The 18819-nt window shown below is 40.0% G+C and overlaps 1 protein-coding gene across 2 annotated transcripts in view; it reads left to right on the top strand.

Moving 5' to 3' along the window:
- Positions 1-231: 231 nt before the first annotated feature.
- The window catches only part of LOC122657802 (brefeldin A-inhibited guanine nucleotide-exchange protein 1-like), a 47297-nt gene continuing 28709 nt past the window's right edge, over positions 232-18819 (top strand). Inside the window, exons 1-2 of one of the 2 annotated variants that reach the window (XM_043852594.1) lie at positions 232-1547; positions 11054-11371. In XM_043852594.1, the coding sequence (XP_043708529.1) occupies positions 496-1547; positions 11054-11371 (1370 nt within the window). In that variant the 5' untranslated portion in view covers positions 232-495. Of the gene's footprint in view, positions 1548-11053; positions 11372-18819 lie in introns of those variants that run through there. The other variant, XM_043852595.1, reaches the window with a different exon arrangement.

The raw sequence follows: 18819 nt of genomic DNA, 5'->3' as shown, positions 1-18819 counted from the left end.
GTATTTTTTTATATTAGAAAATAAAAAAATAAAGTTACAGATTTTTCACATTACAAGTTAGAACAACAATCAAAGACGAAGAATTATTTATTGATATTGGTGGAGAAAATGAAAGAAAAATGTATAGAAAATATATTTTCTAAAAAAAGACCAAGACTTTCCCATAGTTAATTGTAAGGAAGATGGAGGAAAAATTCCTTAAATATAAATATATCCCATTTTTGTATAATTTGTTCAGGGCATCAGGCAACGAAAGCCCCATCTGCGAGGACGACGAGGTCAGAAGACAGATGGAGAGGCTTCTTCTCCCTTTTTCTATGCAATTTTAATACGGTTACGTTGGCATGCAACTCGACCCAGAGTGAGAGAGAGAGAGCTTAGGCCCCAATCGCCTGATCCTTCTATTGGTTTGCATGGCTGCTCTTTCCTCTCTGACCAGGTGAACCGACAACAGTTCTGAAACCCTATCCATTATCTGAATTCGATATCTCTACCATGTCCTCTTCGCAGGCCTTAGGCGGCACCTCCCGCGCTGGTCGCATTCTCGGACCCTCGTTGGATAAGATTATTAAGAATGTGGCCTGGCGAAAGCATACCCAACTAGTTGCTGCCTGCAAATCGGCACTCGACAAACTTGAGACCCTCAAAGATTCTCCTGATCCAATACCTGACACGCCCATATTTGGGTTCGTTGTTACAGACGCTGAATTCGTTCTCCAGCCCTTAATCCTTGCTGTTGAGTCGGCCACCGTCAAGGTCATCGAACCTGCTCTGGAATGCGCTATTAAACTGTTCTCCCAAGGCATGATCTGCGGTGAGATCGATCGCCTCGAGGGTGATGATAGACGCTCCGTTTTAAACCGGTTGATCGATTCCATTTGCAATTGTGCCGGTCTCGGTGAAGATGGGATCGAGCTTGCGGTGCTCAGGGTCTTGGGTTCTGCTGTCCGGACTCCGTGCGTGTTGATTCGGGGCGATTGTTTCATTCAGATTGTTAAGACCTGCTACAATGTGTATGTTGGTAGCATGAACAGCATTAACCAGATCTGTGCCAAGGTAGTTCTCGCGCAGATTTTGATGATCGTTTATGCCAGGGTCGAGGAAGATTCGATGGAGGTTAAGGTTCGTTCTGTTACCGTTGGTGAATTATTGGAGGTGTCCGATAAGAGCTTGAACGATTGGAGTTTAGTTCAATTTGTTCAGAACTTCATTGACGACATCGTTGAAAGTAGCCAAGGGGTCTCAAATTTGAAACTGTACTCCTCTGAATCGCTTGAATCGCGAAATGGTCATGTTTCAGTGCCCTCCGAGGAGGGAAAAGGTGAACTGGGTGATGGAGAGTCGGTAGATCGGGGAAGATCCAGTAGTGGCAGTAAGATTCGAGAAGATGGATATCTTCTGTTTAAAAACTTGTGCAAGTTCTCGATGAAGTTGTCAACCCAAGAGAATCCCGAGGACCAAGTTCTCTTGAGGGGAAAAATTTTGTCCCTGGAGCTGCTAAAGTTTGCAATGGATCATGCCAGTTCATTTTGGGGAACAGACGAGAGGCAAGTGTTCTTATGCTATTTAGTAACTTTTGGGCTTTCTGTTATTAGATGTTGCTTCACCTGGCACTAACATTATGTATTTCAAATAGGGAAATATAATTAGATTTCTCAGGTAGTTATTGTGAGCAAGGTTCTAAAACTTGGGTTTCAATCAGCCAGGAACCGAGTTCGTCTCGGTTTTGACCATGTCTTGGTCGAAATCTGCAACTTTCTCCAGGCTAACTCGAACCTTGGTTTCAAGGCCCAAAAGTTGTTTTTTTTGCCCTGATTCTTGTTGTGCTGCATATTTTTGACATTTTAAATCAAATCCATGCATTCGTTTCACATAAAGAACACTAAAAATAATACTTGTGGTTTTGATCCAAGTTTGATACTGTATATTGTTCTTGGACATGGTATCGAATAAGGTTTGACCGGAACATAACACCTTCAATATAAATCAGATTTAAGCAATCTTGGATTTGTTAGAAAGCTTTGTTTTGACAGCTTTCCAACAAGTCCAAGATTGCTTAAATCTGGTCTATATTGAAGGAGTTATGTACCAATCAAACTTAATTTGGTGTGCACAAATGCTGTCAAAATCGCTCTGAATGAAAATATTTTTTTGGAAATGAAAATATTTTTTTGGATATCAAAACAAATGAATATTTTACCGCACTTTTGGGTTTTAACAATGTTTTACCATATTAAAATTTATGGAATTTTTAGATTTGAGAAAAACCCCAGCTTTAGAAAGTTGAAAATTGCACCTAGTACCGAAAATCTAGTTTTTGTTATTGAACTGGGAGGTTGACTTTTTTTCCTTTTAGAATTTGATTTTTTTAACTATTTTTATTGGATTCAAATAGCGGGGTATTTGCTAATTTATGAATAATATCTTAAGTGAATGAAATACAAATACAAAACAAATGAAATACAAATACAAAAACATTTACTTTACAAATACAAATTCAAAAATGATATTAGGCATAAATAAGTGTATGTTCTGGTTTTTGGCCTGGTTACTGGCATACTTAAGTATCTATACTGGTTTCGAGCCAAGCTTCCCCAAGTTTCGATGGGCATAAGTGTCGAAATTTGCGAAATTACCAACATTCGGTCGAAACCGATCGAAACCATCGAATTTCAGTCGAAGCCCCGGAGTTTTTAAAATACCCTTCAACTCGTCTCGGAAACCTGCGAAACCGAGTTAACTTGGTGGTTTCGACAGGTTTCGATTGAGTTCTTCTTCCATGATAGATTGTGAGTTATGGTTCTTTTGGTTTTGTAACACATCCTAGAATATTCTTTCTTTTTTCTAGCAAAATAATGGATGATCAAATCCGGTTGGTGAGAATTTCTATCATCTGTTTAGGAAACAGCAGCAAATCAAAAGAATAACAATTATTTAGTAATTCTTTATTGATCATAGTTGTCGCGGCGACTAGGTGACCCAAGTTGTTGGAGGGGGCTTGGACGCAAGGCAACCAAGGTGCCCGTGTAGGCTACTAAGGTGACCAAGGGTGCCCCTGTAAGCTACTAAGGCGACCAAGGTGGCTGGACGCCTAGGCATCGCCTTGACAACTATGCTGTTGATATGTAAAAGAACCTATGTTCAATGCTGCTAGTCATTCTTCAAGCATGAATATGAATGGTGGTACATTGCGTCTTGGTGCAAACCACGAGAATGGTGGAAGGACAGGTAAATATGCCACCAATCATTGTCTTTGATTGTCAACTTTCAGTGTTACCATCTACAATTCTTTCATTTACCTATGGTGCAGTATCGCTTCTGTGAGCTGGGTCGAACTAGATTGGAAGCCCAGATAGAACCGGGTCCAGTAGAATATCTAGGCTTTTATTTGGGAATAATATTTTAATCTTCTTATTTTTGGAGTAATAGCGATGTAGTTGTTTCAAGTTTCCTAGAATGAGTTAATTTCCATTTTTTTGTTGGTGTCTTTCTTATTTATATGGATGTAACCAACATAATTACTAGTTGATTGAATATGGATTATTGGGTTTCATTGAGTGAGCTTGCGTGGCTTGTGTTTGTGCGCCCGACCCTCTCTCTCCGTCCCTCTTATCTTCTCTCTTTCTCTCCTTCCTTGCGAATTTGAATCTCCCCTCTTAGGTAAGCAGTTAGCTTCCCTTCTTATCTCCTTTTTCGATGTTACGCTTTTGTCTTTGCTTTTCATTGTTGTTCTGTTGTTGTTACCCTGTTCTGGCGTAACCTTGGGTCCAATGAAGAGCAACATCGATCTTTCTTGATTCTTCATTAATCAGATTCAAAACCTGGGGGTTTGAATCATTCCCTCAAGGTGGTCCTACGTGAAAGTTACCTGCTAGAAATTACGCTTGAATCAAGAGTTACACATTGAAACTCTAACTAAGTCATGAACTTCTGTCTGGTTCCCCTCTTCCCCCAGAACTATGATGATTTGCCTATTAGTTGGGTTCAAGAGAGTTGTTATGTAGGGGATAAAAATAATAGAAGTGGAGTGGGCATAATAGTAATAAAGATTTAAAGAATGATGTGGTGGATGTTAAAATATTTGGTGATAGGATTATATCCATCAAGCTTGTGTTGGAGAAAGAGGTTGTCAATATAATTAGCGCTTATGCATCCCAAGTAGGATCACATGAAACTACGAAAGTAGTAAGTTCAAATTTTGGGAACACATGGATGGATTGGTGCAAGGTTTTAATTAAAGAGAAAAGATTATTATAGGGGGTGATCTAAATGGACATTTTAGGAGAGATTGTAGAGGTTATGAAGGTGTACATGGAGGATATGGTTTTGGAGAGAGGAATGAGGAGGGGGCATCAGTTTTAGATTTTATTGTGGCTTATGATTTATCCTTGCAAACACATACTTTGAAAAAAGAGAGGAGCATCTACTTACCTTCAAAAGTGGGCATCATTGTAGCCAAATAGATTTCTTTCTAACTAGAAGGTCCGATAGGTTGGTATGGAAGGATTGTAAAGTTATATTGGGGGAGAGCTTAACCACACTACATAGAATAGTGGTCATGGATATGTGTTTCATTATGCCAAATCATAAGAAAGGTGAGCTTACTTGCCCTAAGATAATGTGGGGGAACTTAAAAGGAGATTCCTTAAATTCTTTTATTGATAAAGTTGTCAAACAAGTGGGACTTTGAGGGAGACACTAATACGATGTGGAATGAAATTACAATTTGTATTAAGGTTAAAGAGGTCCTAAGGGAATTGAAAGGAAAACGTTATGCCTCTAGGGAGACTTGTTGGTGGGATGATGAGGTTCAAGCAACCATTAAGAGTAAGAAAATTAGTTTTAAGACATGGCAAAGGACTAAGGAGGTAGAAGATCTAAAAAGGTATAAATTTGCCAGAAATGATGCTAAGAAGATTGTGGGAAAAGTAAGGGCGAATAAATATGAAGATCTTTATAACAATCTGAACACAAAGGAAGGAGAAAATGCTATTATAAGATAGCTAGAATGAGAGACATGAAGAGTAGAGATTTCGACCATGTTAGATGTATTAAAAGTGAAAATGGCAGAGTTGTAAATGAGAGATGAAAAGAGTATTTTCACAGCCTATTAAATGGAGACATTTCGAATAATAGTGTATAGGAAGACTGCATTACTCATCTAGATACCACATGTCGTAGATATATACACAAAATTAGGGTGTCTGAAGTAAAAGAAGCTTTAAGAAAAGGCAAGCCACCTGGCCCAAATAGGGTCCCAATATAAGTATGGAAGAGCTTAGGAATCCGTGGTTTATCTTGCCTAATCAAGCTAATTAACAAGATTATGAGCACAAGGAAAATGTCAGATGAATGGAGGAGAAGCATTGAGGTTCCGATTTATAAAAATAAAGGTGATATTCAAAGCTACAATAATTATAAAGGCATAAAACTAATGAGTCATACCATGGAAGTATGGGAGTGAGTTATTGAAAGTCGTTTAAGATAAGAAATTACTATAACGGAGAACCAATTTGGTTTTATGCCAGGAAGATCCACGACAAAAGCTATTTACTTATTTAGGAGACTCATAGAAATATTTAGAGATTGTAAGAAGGATCTCCATATGATCTTTATTGACCTTTGAAAAGTTATGACAGTCTAGAGAGTTAATCAAGCAAGTACTAGAGAAAAGAAACGTTTCAAGTAAATATGTGAACATAGTTAAAGACTGTGAATTCCCAGTTACAATTTTGTTATATCAAGGATCAGCGTTAAGACCTTATTTGTTTGCGCTTATCATAGATGATTTACCCAGAGACATTCAAGATCAGGTTCCTTGTTGTGTGCTTTTCGCTGATGATATTGTTTTGGTGAATGAGATAAAAAGCATGGATTAACGCCAAGTAGGAGTTATGAAGGTTTCCCTTGGAATCAAAAGGTTTTAAGATTTGTAGAACGAAAATTTGGTGTGTAACAGTTACACTAGGATGGATAATGAGGTGGTTATTATTGATGAGAGGAGATTCGCAACGTGATTATTTTAGATATCTGGGCTCAATCATAAATGAAGAAGGTGATATAGTGAATGATGTTTCACAGAGAAGTAAAATAGGATGGATGAAATAGAGAGGGGCGTCCGGATTGTTGTGTCATCGACGTATTCCTTTAAAACTTAAAGGAAAATTTATTGGATAGTCATAGTGTCATACGACCGGTGGCTATGATGTATGGTGCGGAATGTTGGGCAGTTATGAAGCATCATATAGATAAATTCAGTGTAGCTATGAGGATGGTGAGATGGATGTGTGGCAAAATTAGGAAAGATTGAGTAAGGAATGATATTAGAGTTGATGTTGGACGCAAGGCAACACCAACAAGCCGACCAAGGTGCCCATGTAGGTTACTAAGGCAACCAAAGCGGCTGGACACCTACGTGTTGCCATGACAACTATGCTGTTGATATGTAAAAAGAACTTATGTTCAACTTTGTTAGTCATTCTTCAAGCTTGAGTATGAATGGTGGTACACTGCGTCTTGGTGCAAACCACGAGAATGGTGGAAGGACAGGTTAATAATGCCACCCATCAATGTCTTTGATCGTCAACTGTCAGTCTTACCATCTACAATTCTTTTATTTATCTATGGTGCAGTATTGCTTTTGTGGACTGGGTCGAACCCAGTTGGAGGCCCAGACAGAACCAGGTCCAAGTTGGTTTTGGGTCCAGTAGAATAACTAGGCTTTAATTTGGGAATAATATTCTAATCTTTTTATTTTTGGGGCAATAGCTACATGCTTGTTTTAAGTTTCATATTTTATTTTTAGTTTTCTAGAATGGGTTAGTTTCCATTTTTGTTGGAGTCTTTCTTATTTATATGGATGTAACCAACATAATTACTAGTTGATTATGGATTAATGAGTTTCAGAGTGTGCCTGCGTAGCCTGCATTTGTATGCCGTCCCTTCTTCTCTCATCCCTTTCATCTTCTCTCTTTCTCTCCTTCCCTGCGAATCTGAATCTCCCTTCTAAGGTAAACTTTTAGCTTCCCTTCTTATCTCCTTTTTCCTTTTTTCTTCGTCCTTGCTTTTAATTTTTATCCTGTTATCGTTACCGTTTCCTTGCGTAACGTTGGATCTAGCAAAAGAGACAGTGATCTCTCTTGATTCTTCACCAATCAGATTCAAAACTGGGGGTTTGAATCATACCCTCAAGGTTGTCCTACATGAAAGTTACTTGCTAGAAATTACACTGAATCAAGAGTTATACTTTGAAACTATGAGTTATGAATTTCCGCCTAAAACAATTTCAGGAGGTTTCTTCCACCCAGAACTATGATGATCTGCCTATTAGTTGGGTTTAAGAGAGTTTGGTATACGTGGGATAAAAGGTAATAGAAGTGGAGTGGGCATAGTAGTGATTAAGGATTTAAAAATGATGTGGTGGATGTTAAAAGATTTGGTGATATGATTATATCCATCAAGCTTGTGTTGGAGGAAGAGGTTGTCAATATAATTAGCTCTTACGCACCCTAAGTAGGATTGGATGAAAGTAGTAAGTTACAATTTTTGGTAACAAATGGATGTATTAGTGCAAGGTTTTAGTCTAGGAGAAAATATTATTAAAGGGGTGATCTGAATGGACATGTTGGTGGAGATCATAGAGGATATGAGGATTTGGAGAGAGGAATCAGGAATGAGGAAGGGATATCAGTTATAGATTTTGTTGTGGCTTATGATTTATCCGTTGTAAACACATAAAAAATAGGAGCATTTAATTACCTTCAAAAGTGGGCATCATTGTAGCCAAATAGATTTCTTTCTAAGTAGAAGGTCTGATAGGTTGTTATGTAAGGATTTTAAGTTTATACTGGGGAGAGCCTAACCACACAACATAGATTAGTGGTCATGGATATGTGTCTCATTACAATGAAGAGCTTATTTGCCGTAGGATAAGGCGGTGGAGCTTAAAAGAGATATCTTGAAATAATTTATTGATAATTTGGTCAAACGAGGAAGGTGAGACTTTGATGGAGACGCTAATACGATGTGGAATGAGATGGCTGCTTTTATTAAGAAGGTTACTAAAGATGTGCTAAACAAATTGAATGAAAAGCGTCATTCCTCTAGGGAAACTTGGTGGTGGGATGATGAGGTTCAAGCAGTCAATAAGGCTAAGAGAGTTAGATTTAAGACTTCTCAAAAGACTATGGATGTAGAGGATCTAAATAGGTATAAATTTGCCAGAAATGAAGCTAAGAAGATTGTGGAAAAAGCAAAGGCGAAAAGAATATGAAGATCTTTATAACAAACTGAGCACAAAGGAAGGGTATCTATAAGATAACTAAAATGATGGAAAGGAAGAGTAGAGATTTTGAACGTTAGATGTATGAAAAGTGAAGATCGCCAAGTAATAATCATGAAACTAACTCTCGTGAGATCTCGGTTGTTCCTAGGATCGAGATGAGATCCCATCTGAAACAAAAAGTGCAATATCTCGTCGAGATCTCGGGTCGACCTAGATCTCGACCCAACTCACCTTATAAAACTTCCAAATCTCGAGCTATCTTGACCGAGAGGCTGTTTCACTGCTGCTGCCACTGGTTTTTCACCATTTTTGAGCTGGATTTTGTCGTAGAAGCTGCTGCCGGCATCATTCAGCTACACCACAACAAGATTGGTGCATGATTTGTGGTTCTTTACATCAATTTTGAGTTCGACAATCAAAGCATTGGGTCAAGTTTTGGGCCCATATTCCCAGTCCCAAACCAGCCACACCCATACATGCCTCAATATGGCAGTAGCAGTGGATCTCACGCCTTATGGCAACTGCCTCTTCTATACCCTAGGATAGGGGACTTGGCATATGCTAATGACAACTCTTATATGAGTGCTGCGGCAAATTATGTACAATACTACAGCAACAGTATGACATGGGAAGACTATGTGGCACAAGTTAGGACTGAATGCGTGATTCAATCACATTTTATGGGATGATAGATGTAACATTGTTAAACAGATTGATGTATTGGACACTTTAACATTTCTAATGCTTATTTAAGTTATTTTACATTAATTGAGTGCTTTGATTGCTTTCTATTACTAAATTATGTGTAGAGTAGGGTATTTTAGAACGTCGTCGCCTACCAACCTAGGGTCTGAAGTGAAACTCCTATTTGGACTTTGTTTTTGCAAAATCTGATAGTCCCATTGTGTTTAAACGGCCTAAAATAGACTGAGTGCGAAATTGCAGACCCAAACTAGGTCTAAAACCCACCGAAACCAGCCTTCGAGTTGAAAAAAAAATACACCAACTCGACCGAGATCTCGAGTCAGCTTGGTTTTTCAAAGGTCGAAACCTGGTCGAGTTCTAAGTTTTAGTTCCTTGGTAATAATAAGGGATGGGGACAATAATGAGAGATGTAAAGATTATTTCTACAGCTTACTAAATGAAGATATTTCGAGTAATACTCTACCAGAAGGCTGCATTACCCGTCTAGACACCACATATTGTAGATATATACGGAAAATTAGGGTGCATGAAGTAAACGGAGCTTTAAGGAGGGTGGAAGTAGTAATGTAAGACCAGTATACAATCGCGAACTTGACACTAGGCTCACAATAATACCGCGGTAGTGTAGTTCCCACAGATTACAGCATGCACCTAAATAACAGAACATTATAACAGTAAACCAATGACAGAATAAGTAACCCTAGGACTCTCAACAATGTTCTCAACACACAAGACACCAGACCAGAATTGGTACAACAATGTTCCTGCGGCTACACATGGACCTGTGATCTACATCAATTCTCTCCATCTTGAAATAATCCTCAAGTTTGGTAGAGATGTCGAATCTGTCTTCGGTGGAAAATTTCCGTCTGCCATCCTTTTATGGCTCTGATACCAAATAATGTAAGGCTGGATCACGAAGGACCTAGCCCCAGGCAGGATCTTCTTGAACAAAGTTTATGCTGGTTTGGTCTTCAAAACTGGGCAACAATTGATGACTTGTAGCAGATCACACAACGAAATCGATTGAAATAGAAACAAAGAAGAAATAGAAAACAGAGAAGAAGAATAGGATTGGATCGAGTATCCCACTCTCCCGGGCCACTCACCCATGGCCTCTCGCAGCCATTAATGGCGTTAACCAAGCTCATTCTTTTTTTTCTCAAACTCTACTTGGCTGGTTATCAGCCTATTCCTTTATTTATAATTCGAATTAATTACATCCTAGGTCTTAAAACAAAAATCCAATTGAAATAAAACCCCTATTCCTAATCTAGAAAATAACTACAATGATAAACTTCTAAAACCCCACGTAAGGCAGCAACCTTCTTGGATTCAAAGTACTCCACGCAAGCTGTCATGGCCCCACCAAATCTGGGTAGATAATTGAAGAAAATAATCCTAAATTATCTCTAACTATAATTACATCAAATAACTGAAGAATAACCTAATTAAAAACCTATCTAAAAGACTAAAACAGCTGTAAGAGTTCTCCACTTATTGGTAATTGAGTCTTCAATTTGCATTCACTTGCTAGCTAGCTGTGGGACCCTGTTGATCACCGAATTTCCTCCCAATAGAGCTGAACAATATCTCATAATGTGATAACTTCTCGATATAATAGGAAATAGGATAGAAAATATCTCCTTAAATAGCTGATCGATCTCCTCTTTAATTCTGGAAGTAAATCCACTGTAATTCTGCTAGACGATGGGGGGATGAACCTAGACAGGTTTTTGCTCATTCCTTATGATATGCCCCTCAAAATTAGAAATCTGGTCCATTGAACCAACCAAGAACCAGGCCACATCATCAGACCAGGCTGCCTCCCACAGCAGTTGAAGCCCACAATTCACTGGGCTGGTTTTGGGGCCTTGTTCCTGCGGCTACACATTTACCTATGATCTACATCATTGTGTTCCATTTTTTTTTCTGCTTGAGTGATTACATATTGTTCCCACCCTTTTTATAATGTACACCCACCCCCCCAAAAAAAAAAAAAAAAAAAAAAAAAAAAAACCTTGAAGAATAATCTAATCTGACATTTCCTTGTCCTGGACACAGGTTTCTCAGTGCTATCAAGCAGTATCTCTGCCTATCATTGCTGAAGAATAGTGCATTGTCTGTTATGACGGTTTTCCAGCTCCTGTGTTCTATCTTCACATGCTTGTTATCAAAGTTCAGATCAGGATTAAAATCAGAAATTGGGATTTTCTTTCCCATGCTTATCCTCAGAGTGCTTGAAAATGTGCTCCAGCCTAGTTTTATGCAGAAAATGACGGTTCTCAATTTGCTAGAGAGGATCTCTCAGGATTCACAGATCATCATTGACATTTTTGTGAACTACGACTGTGATGTGGATTCACCTAATATTTTTGAAAGGTAATACACGTAGCTCCTTTCTTTCTTTTTCACTTTTTTTATTTTTTGGGGGGAGGGGAGGTGGGAAGAGACTGTTGATTTCACTATTTTCAATGTTGTCTATTTGTCACCTTGGTGTGGCCTAGATGACTGGGCAACCCCAGCCAATTCATGGTATATCTAAGAAGTGGCATGGGCCCCTAGGCATACGCCGAAGTGACCAGGTTACAAGTGAGGTTTTACTGGGTGGCTTCTTATAATTTTGTATAGCAGGAAATGTTGATGCATATTAACCTGCAAATTCAACTTATATACTTGTATTTACATGTCATATTGCATTTTTGGGCCAAAGTTTTCCCCTTTTTCCCACCTCATTACGCAGTTATCATACGTGTGTAACTGAAAGTAGGTGTGACTGCCTAGGCTACCATAGAAATCTTTGCATAGGATTGCCTGTAGAAATTTAACAACATAGATTAATGACAAGCCAACTGAATCTAACTGCTGCAGTTTACACAACTGATGATGACACTAGATTGCCTCTTTTTCTTACTTGGTTATGTCCTGCTGAATTCAAGTCCTTTTAACTATTATGTTAAGTAGGTGGCAATTAGCATTCATCCAGATACACCAAGCTATGTTTGATCTCGCCCATCTGATTATTATGCCACCAATTGTATGGGCCTGGTCTCAAATTTCTCCCCTTGGATGATTTACTTGATTTTAAAAATATTTTGGCAAAACATTTTTCTAGGTAGGAATTTAAAGAGTTGAATGATTCGCTTAGAATGGCAAGAACGTGCAACAAGTTATTAATGACTTGTATTAGCATGTTATAAAGCTTAAATGACCACATGGTAGAGCTTGAGGAATGATATGGTTGATGAAGACCATACATCAGTGATCAGACAGGGACCTAGATTAAATATTCACTGGTGCAGTCCTAATATTTTCTTTCCCCCAACAATGTCTGAAATATTAAAGCAAAATGGTCCAGATAATTGGGAGAGGAAGAAGGAGAAGGAGAAGAAGGGAAGAGAAGTGGCGGTAGAAAATGTGGGAGAGTATTACCCTACTCTTCTCCTATATTGATTCACTTAGCCAGTAATAAAAGAAAAATTACATACCTTACCCCTCAAGCTGATGTAAGGTAGCTAAAAGAGGTAGAAAGGTAAAAGAACAATACAACATAATGTATCCCATTACCCAAAGTACCCAGTTGAGAACTAGAATGTAGAATGACAGAGGCCACCTTTATTTATAGATGGGGGGAAGAGCTTACAATTATGGGATGCTAGGTAAGGATGAGTCACAATCCTTATCTTAACATGTGGAACATGTGCACAATGTATCAAGACACATTCATTGAATCTAGACACTTCAGCACTCCCCCTCAAGTTGGTGCATATATATCACACATGCCCAATTTGCATATGATAGGATGAGAAACTTTACAACGTAAACCCTTTGTAAACACATCTGCTAATTGATTCTCTGAGGTGACAAAAGGAATGCAAATGGAGCCTTGCTCAAGCTTCTCCTTGATGAAATGCCTGTCGATCTCAATATGCTTCGTCCGGTCATGCTGTATTGGGTTATGAGCTATATTGATGGTGGCCTAGCCTTATTGTCACTAGTAAGGATGCATAGGTTCATTAGTAGTTATCCCAAGATCATTGAGCAATACCTTGAGCCATACAAGCTCATAGACACTTTGTACCACTGCCTGGTATTCTGCCTCGATATTGGATCTAGAAACCACTGACTGCTTCTTACTTCTCCAAGTAACCAGATTACCTCCAAGGAATGTGCAATATCCTGAAGTCAAACGTCGATCATCAACTGGGCCAGCCCAATCAACATCTGTGAAGGCTTCGAGTCTGAGGTTGCCATTATTGGAGAATGAGATTCCCTTTCGAGGAGCAGATTTTTAAGTATCTCAGGATCTGATATATGTCTCGAGATGAGTAGCTTGTGGATCATGAAGGAACCAACTGATAATCCGTACAACATATGCAATGGCAGGCTGGGTGTGGGAAAGATATATCAATCTGGCAACAAGTCTAATCACTTTCTCTATCAATTGGTTCACCACCATTGCTACTAGATGATGGTTGACCTCTATAGGGGAGTCTGCTGGTTTACATCCAACCATACCAGTCTCATTAAGAAGGTCTAAGACATACTTCCTCTGGGAGATAAAGATGCCCTTGTCAGAGCGAGAAACTTCTATTCCTAGGAAGCATCTGAGTGGTCCCAAATCCTTTATTTCAAATTCATTTGCTCATTATGCTTTCACTTTGGAAATTTCAGCATCCTCATTAATCGGCACCCCTATATCCTCAACATTCGCTATGAGAGCAGTAACCTTACTACCTTCATGTCTGACAAATAAGGTATGGTTGGCCTGACTTTGTTTGTAACCAAATTTCTTCAGTCCTGACGAACCAACCAAACCAGGCTCGTGGAGACTGCTTTAGACCGTAGAGAGATTTCTATAACATGCATACTTTCCTAGCAGTTGATGATGACGCAAGATCTGGGGGAATGCCCATATTGACTTCTTCCAAATTGCCATTTAGAAAGGCATTTTACTCATCTAATTGCTGGAGGTTCCACCCAAGGTTAGCAGCACATGATAATAAAGCACAGACTAAGTTCATATTGGCCACTGGAGCAATGTGTCTTGATAGTCAATGTCATAGGTTTGAGTAAAGCTCTTGGCGACTAACTTGGTCTTCTATCTCTCAATGGTGCCATTTGCCTTATGCTTTATACTGAATACCCATTTGTACCCTACTAGCCTCTTTCCTTCCGAATAGGGTACCAGCTCCCAAGAACCATTCTTCCGTAGAGCCTGCATCTCCTCTATCATAGAACCTTTCTACTTAGGATCAAACATAGCATCCTTCCAACCCTGCAGAATAGAAACAAAAGACAGAGAGGAAACGAAGGCCCTAAAGGGCGGAGATAAGGACTTATAGGAAACAAAGTTAGGGATAGGATGTTTAGTACATGCTCTAACTCCTTTCCTAATAGCAATAAGAACATCAGTGTCATCAATTTCAATGAAAGGATTTTTAGTACCTGACTGAGATGTCGGAGATGGATCGGGAAGCACTGATGGACATGGCGGGTTGGTCGTAGGCTGTTCCTTCAAGCGAGAGTATGAGCAAGTCTGCCTTGGGGATACTCTCCCCTTTACTACTATCAGTGAGTGGTCTCTCCCCCTCATGACAAACAGTATCGATAACAAAAGGACTTGAAGGAAGCTCTGACATTATGCTCCCCCCCTCAAGAGATGATTGGTAATAGGGTTCATGGAAGGTAACATCCATGGTAACAAAGAGCCATCGGGAGGGAGGATGGTAGCACTTATAGCCCTTCTGAGAGGCAAAGTAGTCAAGGAAGATACAACGAAAGGCACGGGGATCAGGTTTAGACCTTGAGGGGTTAGAGTAAGGTGAGAGGCAAGGGAGGGATCCGTAGGCGGAGAACTGGAGTTTGGAAGTCTAGTACATTGGAAGAAACCCTGTTGATGAGATAGGCTGCAGTGAGGAGAACATTCACAGTAAATAAAAATGAGCGAGTAATGTCAAGAAGGTGACGGTTCTTCTGCTCATGTATATCATTTTGATCCTTACACGGGAGGTTTGAAATATGATACCCTGTTCATCCAAGTACTGGTGAAAGCTAGCATCAATGTATTCAATGCCATTGTCGCTGACTCGCTGCGGAGGATCTGAACCTTGGCATCAAACTGGGTCGAATCATTCTGAGATAAGAACGAAAACAGGTAAAGGCCTCAGATTTATGGCAAAGAAGGTAAACCCAAGTTAGGATAGTGCAGTTATCAATAAAAGACAATAAAACCATCCTTAGTTGCAATGCGGGAAGGTACCTACACATTAGAGTGAATAACAGAAAAAGGGATCTTACTTTTATTCAATGTTGTGAATAAGAGGTCTGGGTATGTTTAGCCAGTTCACAAGTTTCACAGTGAAATTTATCCGGACTACAACCTTTTATTAAACTAGGAAACATTAAACTTAAAGAGCAAAAAGAGGGATGACCAAGACGTTGGTGCCATCGGTGTACTTGTTGGAGAACATTGTCGGTCCGAAGGGTATGAGCAAAAAGATGGAGAGTCATAGTAGTAAGATCTGAATTCTGATAATATAGCCCATCATCTACCCTACCATATTCAATCGTTGCCCCCGTCACCAGATCCTAAAAAAGACAATGGGTGGAGTAAAATGAGACGCAACAATTTAAATCAAATTTAAGCCGATAAATGGAAAGCAAGTTAGCACAAAGGTTAGGAACATGAAGAACAGAAGACAAGGATATCGTAGGAGAACATTTGATAGAACTTTACCAAAAATGGAGGATAAGGATCCATTAACTACTCGTACTTTGTACTTACCCGAACAAGGGAGGTAGGAACAGAATAAGTCTGAAGAACTAGTCATATGGTCTGATGCTCTTGAATCAAGAAGCCACGAAGGACTAGAAATGAAGGAGACATGGAAAATACCTGACTGATCAAGATGGGAGGCAGGGGTAGATGTAGGAGTCCCAAGCTGAGACATCATGCGGTAAAGAGCCTGCAACTGATCCGAGGAGAAAGGCACTGTAGAGGCAGAGGTGGGTGCAGGAAGAACAGGTCCGAGCAGAGAGCTGTCAGTAGTCTCAGAGAGATGAGTCTGGTGGCGGGTAGAGCCTTGTTTTCCACCACGACCTCCCCCTTTGGGGCTACCATGCAGTTTCCATAAAGTCTCGTAAGTACGGAAAGGCTGGCCATAATAATCGCACTTAACAGGTTCACGTGGAACAGAAGAGGACTTAAAAGTCCATATCCGCAGGTGTAGAAACCAGAGCGGCACGAGGAGGGACCACAATAGGCATCATGACAGAGCGGCGGTGGTCTTCTTGCTGAAGAAGGTTAGATGCCTGAAGTAATGTAGGAAATGTATCCTTGTCGAGAATTTGAATACGGATCTGATCATATTCCGGATTCAGACCAGTAAGAGTCATAGATTCATTCCATTTCTCACTCCTTAAAAGTTGCGGCATCAGTAGTACACACAATTGGGACTGGATGATAAAAGTTGCTAGAGAGCATTTAAAGTGGAATAATAGGCAGTAAGAGATAGTTCCTTTTGAGAAGTCTCACAAACTTGGTGGCAGAGCTCATAGATCTGGGTATAACTACTGGTTTGTGTAAAGTCTGTTGCACAGCGTCCCACGGTTTCTTGGCAGAATTCATGAGAACAAAACTGGAACTATTGGAAGGTTCCATAGGATTGAGAAGGAAAGACATGACCATGCATCATTAGCCAACCAAATGTTTTTAACATTGTTCTCAGTCGGCATAGGAGTATCTACAGTTAAGTAACTCGAAAAATGATTTACCGAGAATGGTCAGTAGACATGCCCTTGACCATGCAAGATTGTTAGACCCATTCAGTTTGTTGGTCTCTGCTGGAGGGTAGGTGGATCACCAAGAGTCCCAACACTACTCACCTCACTACCCTCAAAGCCTCCCATGGCAGTACTAGAGGTACTCTTAGCCATAGAGACCAAAAACAATAAAAATCAAAGGAATGGGTGCTGAAATCTGAAAGAGAGGCATGATGGGTCTACCGTGTCATATGGGCACACGACCGAGAACCGGAGCAAGGGAGTGTTGGCACTAGGGGCGGTAGCAGGCAGAGGCGCAGGCGCTAGGTGGCAACGGTGGAGAGGTCGTTAGGACCCGATGGCGATAGTTGCAGGGCATAACCGCCAGCACTGGTGGCGTGACATTAGATGGTCAATGGTGGTAAGTGATGGTTAGTGGATCATCCATGGTGCGACATACGTGGGAGCATGTTCAGTCTACCATGTAATGTCGTCCTAGCTAGATATTAGATCTACTAGGAACCAGGTCAAACAAAATTTTGCTAAGTTACTGGTTTGGAGGGGCTGATTTGGTGAAATTTGTCAAGACTAGGGTTAGGATTGGGGAATTGGGATTGATTCTTATGTAGTAAAGCAGGGCTGGTGTAGGGGAGGCTAATAAACCAGATTTGGATTGATTTGAATAAGAAATAAAAAATCAGAAAATTAGGGTTTTGGATTTTAGGTTTTGGAGAAGAAGAGATGGAGGTTTTAGGGCTTTTAATGGAGGGTTTGATCCAAGGTTTGGATCGAGTTACCCAAAGGCTGAGAACAGCACTCGGCCAAGGTTGGGTGATCTTTGGGTGGTTGGAAATGGGTGAGTGGAAATCTAGGGTTTTGGGGTTGGAGAAGGTGGTGAATTTTGGGAAGGAGAAGGTGGTGAATTTTGGGAAGAAAATGGGACAAAACTTAGGATCGAATAGAAGGGTTGATATGAAGGAGCTGTGGTTGAGAGATGAAAGGATTTTGATGGCTAGAAGTGATGGACAGAAGTTGAATCTTCAGAAAGAAATTGCAGAAAAACTGTAAACACTTACTGATTTGCAAAGAGTGCAAGACAACAGCTTGTAGATGAGCTTGAACAAGACCTCCCGATCTGAACAGATGCAAAGAGTCAATCGGAGTCCACTGATTCCTTCACCTTGAGATCCACGAGGCCTTCTTGAAGTAACTCTCAAGGAACACTCACAAAGGGAGTATGGCAGCCAAGCTGAAACAGATTTTAACAACAACCAAAAGTGGGGAGCCTCCCACGATTCTCTTAGCTATTAATAAGATGGCCAAAGGCCCAAACCCTAATACAAGCTAAAATGATCCTCTAAGGACCAATAGGAATACAAGGTCCTCTAAGGACCAATAGAAATAGGTTAACTCCTAGCCAATAGGAGTGAATCACTTAAATTGAACCAAAGGTTGAACCTGGTTCAATTGAACCAAAGATTGAACCTGGTTCAATTTAAGTTTACAAAAGAAGCTAAACATAGAATAAAAACTAAGGCTTCTTAATCAGCCCTAAGCTTAGGGCTGTCTCTTCTTCTTGCGGCTGCTTGGACCTACATCACCATACTGGATTGGAGAGGCCGGAGCCTCTAAAACCTATGATGGTGAACCTACCGGCGGTGGAAAAATAAAAAAACTCTTTAGGGTTTTGGGGCTTTGATACCAAGTTGATAACTAGAATGTAGAATGATTTGGCTTATCTTGAATGATAGAGGCCACCTTTATTTATAGATGGTAGAAGAGATTACAATTATGGGATGCTAGGTAAGGATGAGTCACAATCCTTATCCTAACATGTGGAACATATGCACAATGTATCTAGACACTTTAACATACCCTTATTACATGAACTCTAACACTCCCCCTCAAACTGGAGTATAAATGTTGTACATTCCTTGATGCAGATCAAAGAGTCTACATTGCACAAATTACTGTTCACATGAACATTGTTGAGGGCCCTATGGACAGCTTGCAATAGAAGAATTTGAGAAGATATCCTCCAGACCTCGTGGGCCTCATGGCCAGTT

Source organism: Telopea speciosissima, chromosome 4, assembly GCF_018873765.1.
Source record: "Telopea speciosissima isolate NSW1024214 ecotype Mountain lineage chromosome 4, Tspe_v1, whole genome shotgun sequence".
NCBI classification, from domain to species: Eukaryota; Viridiplantae; Streptophyta; class Magnoliopsida; order Proteales; family Proteaceae; genus Telopea; species Telopea speciosissima.
This window is presented reverse-complemented; position numbering and strand designations above follow the sequence as displayed.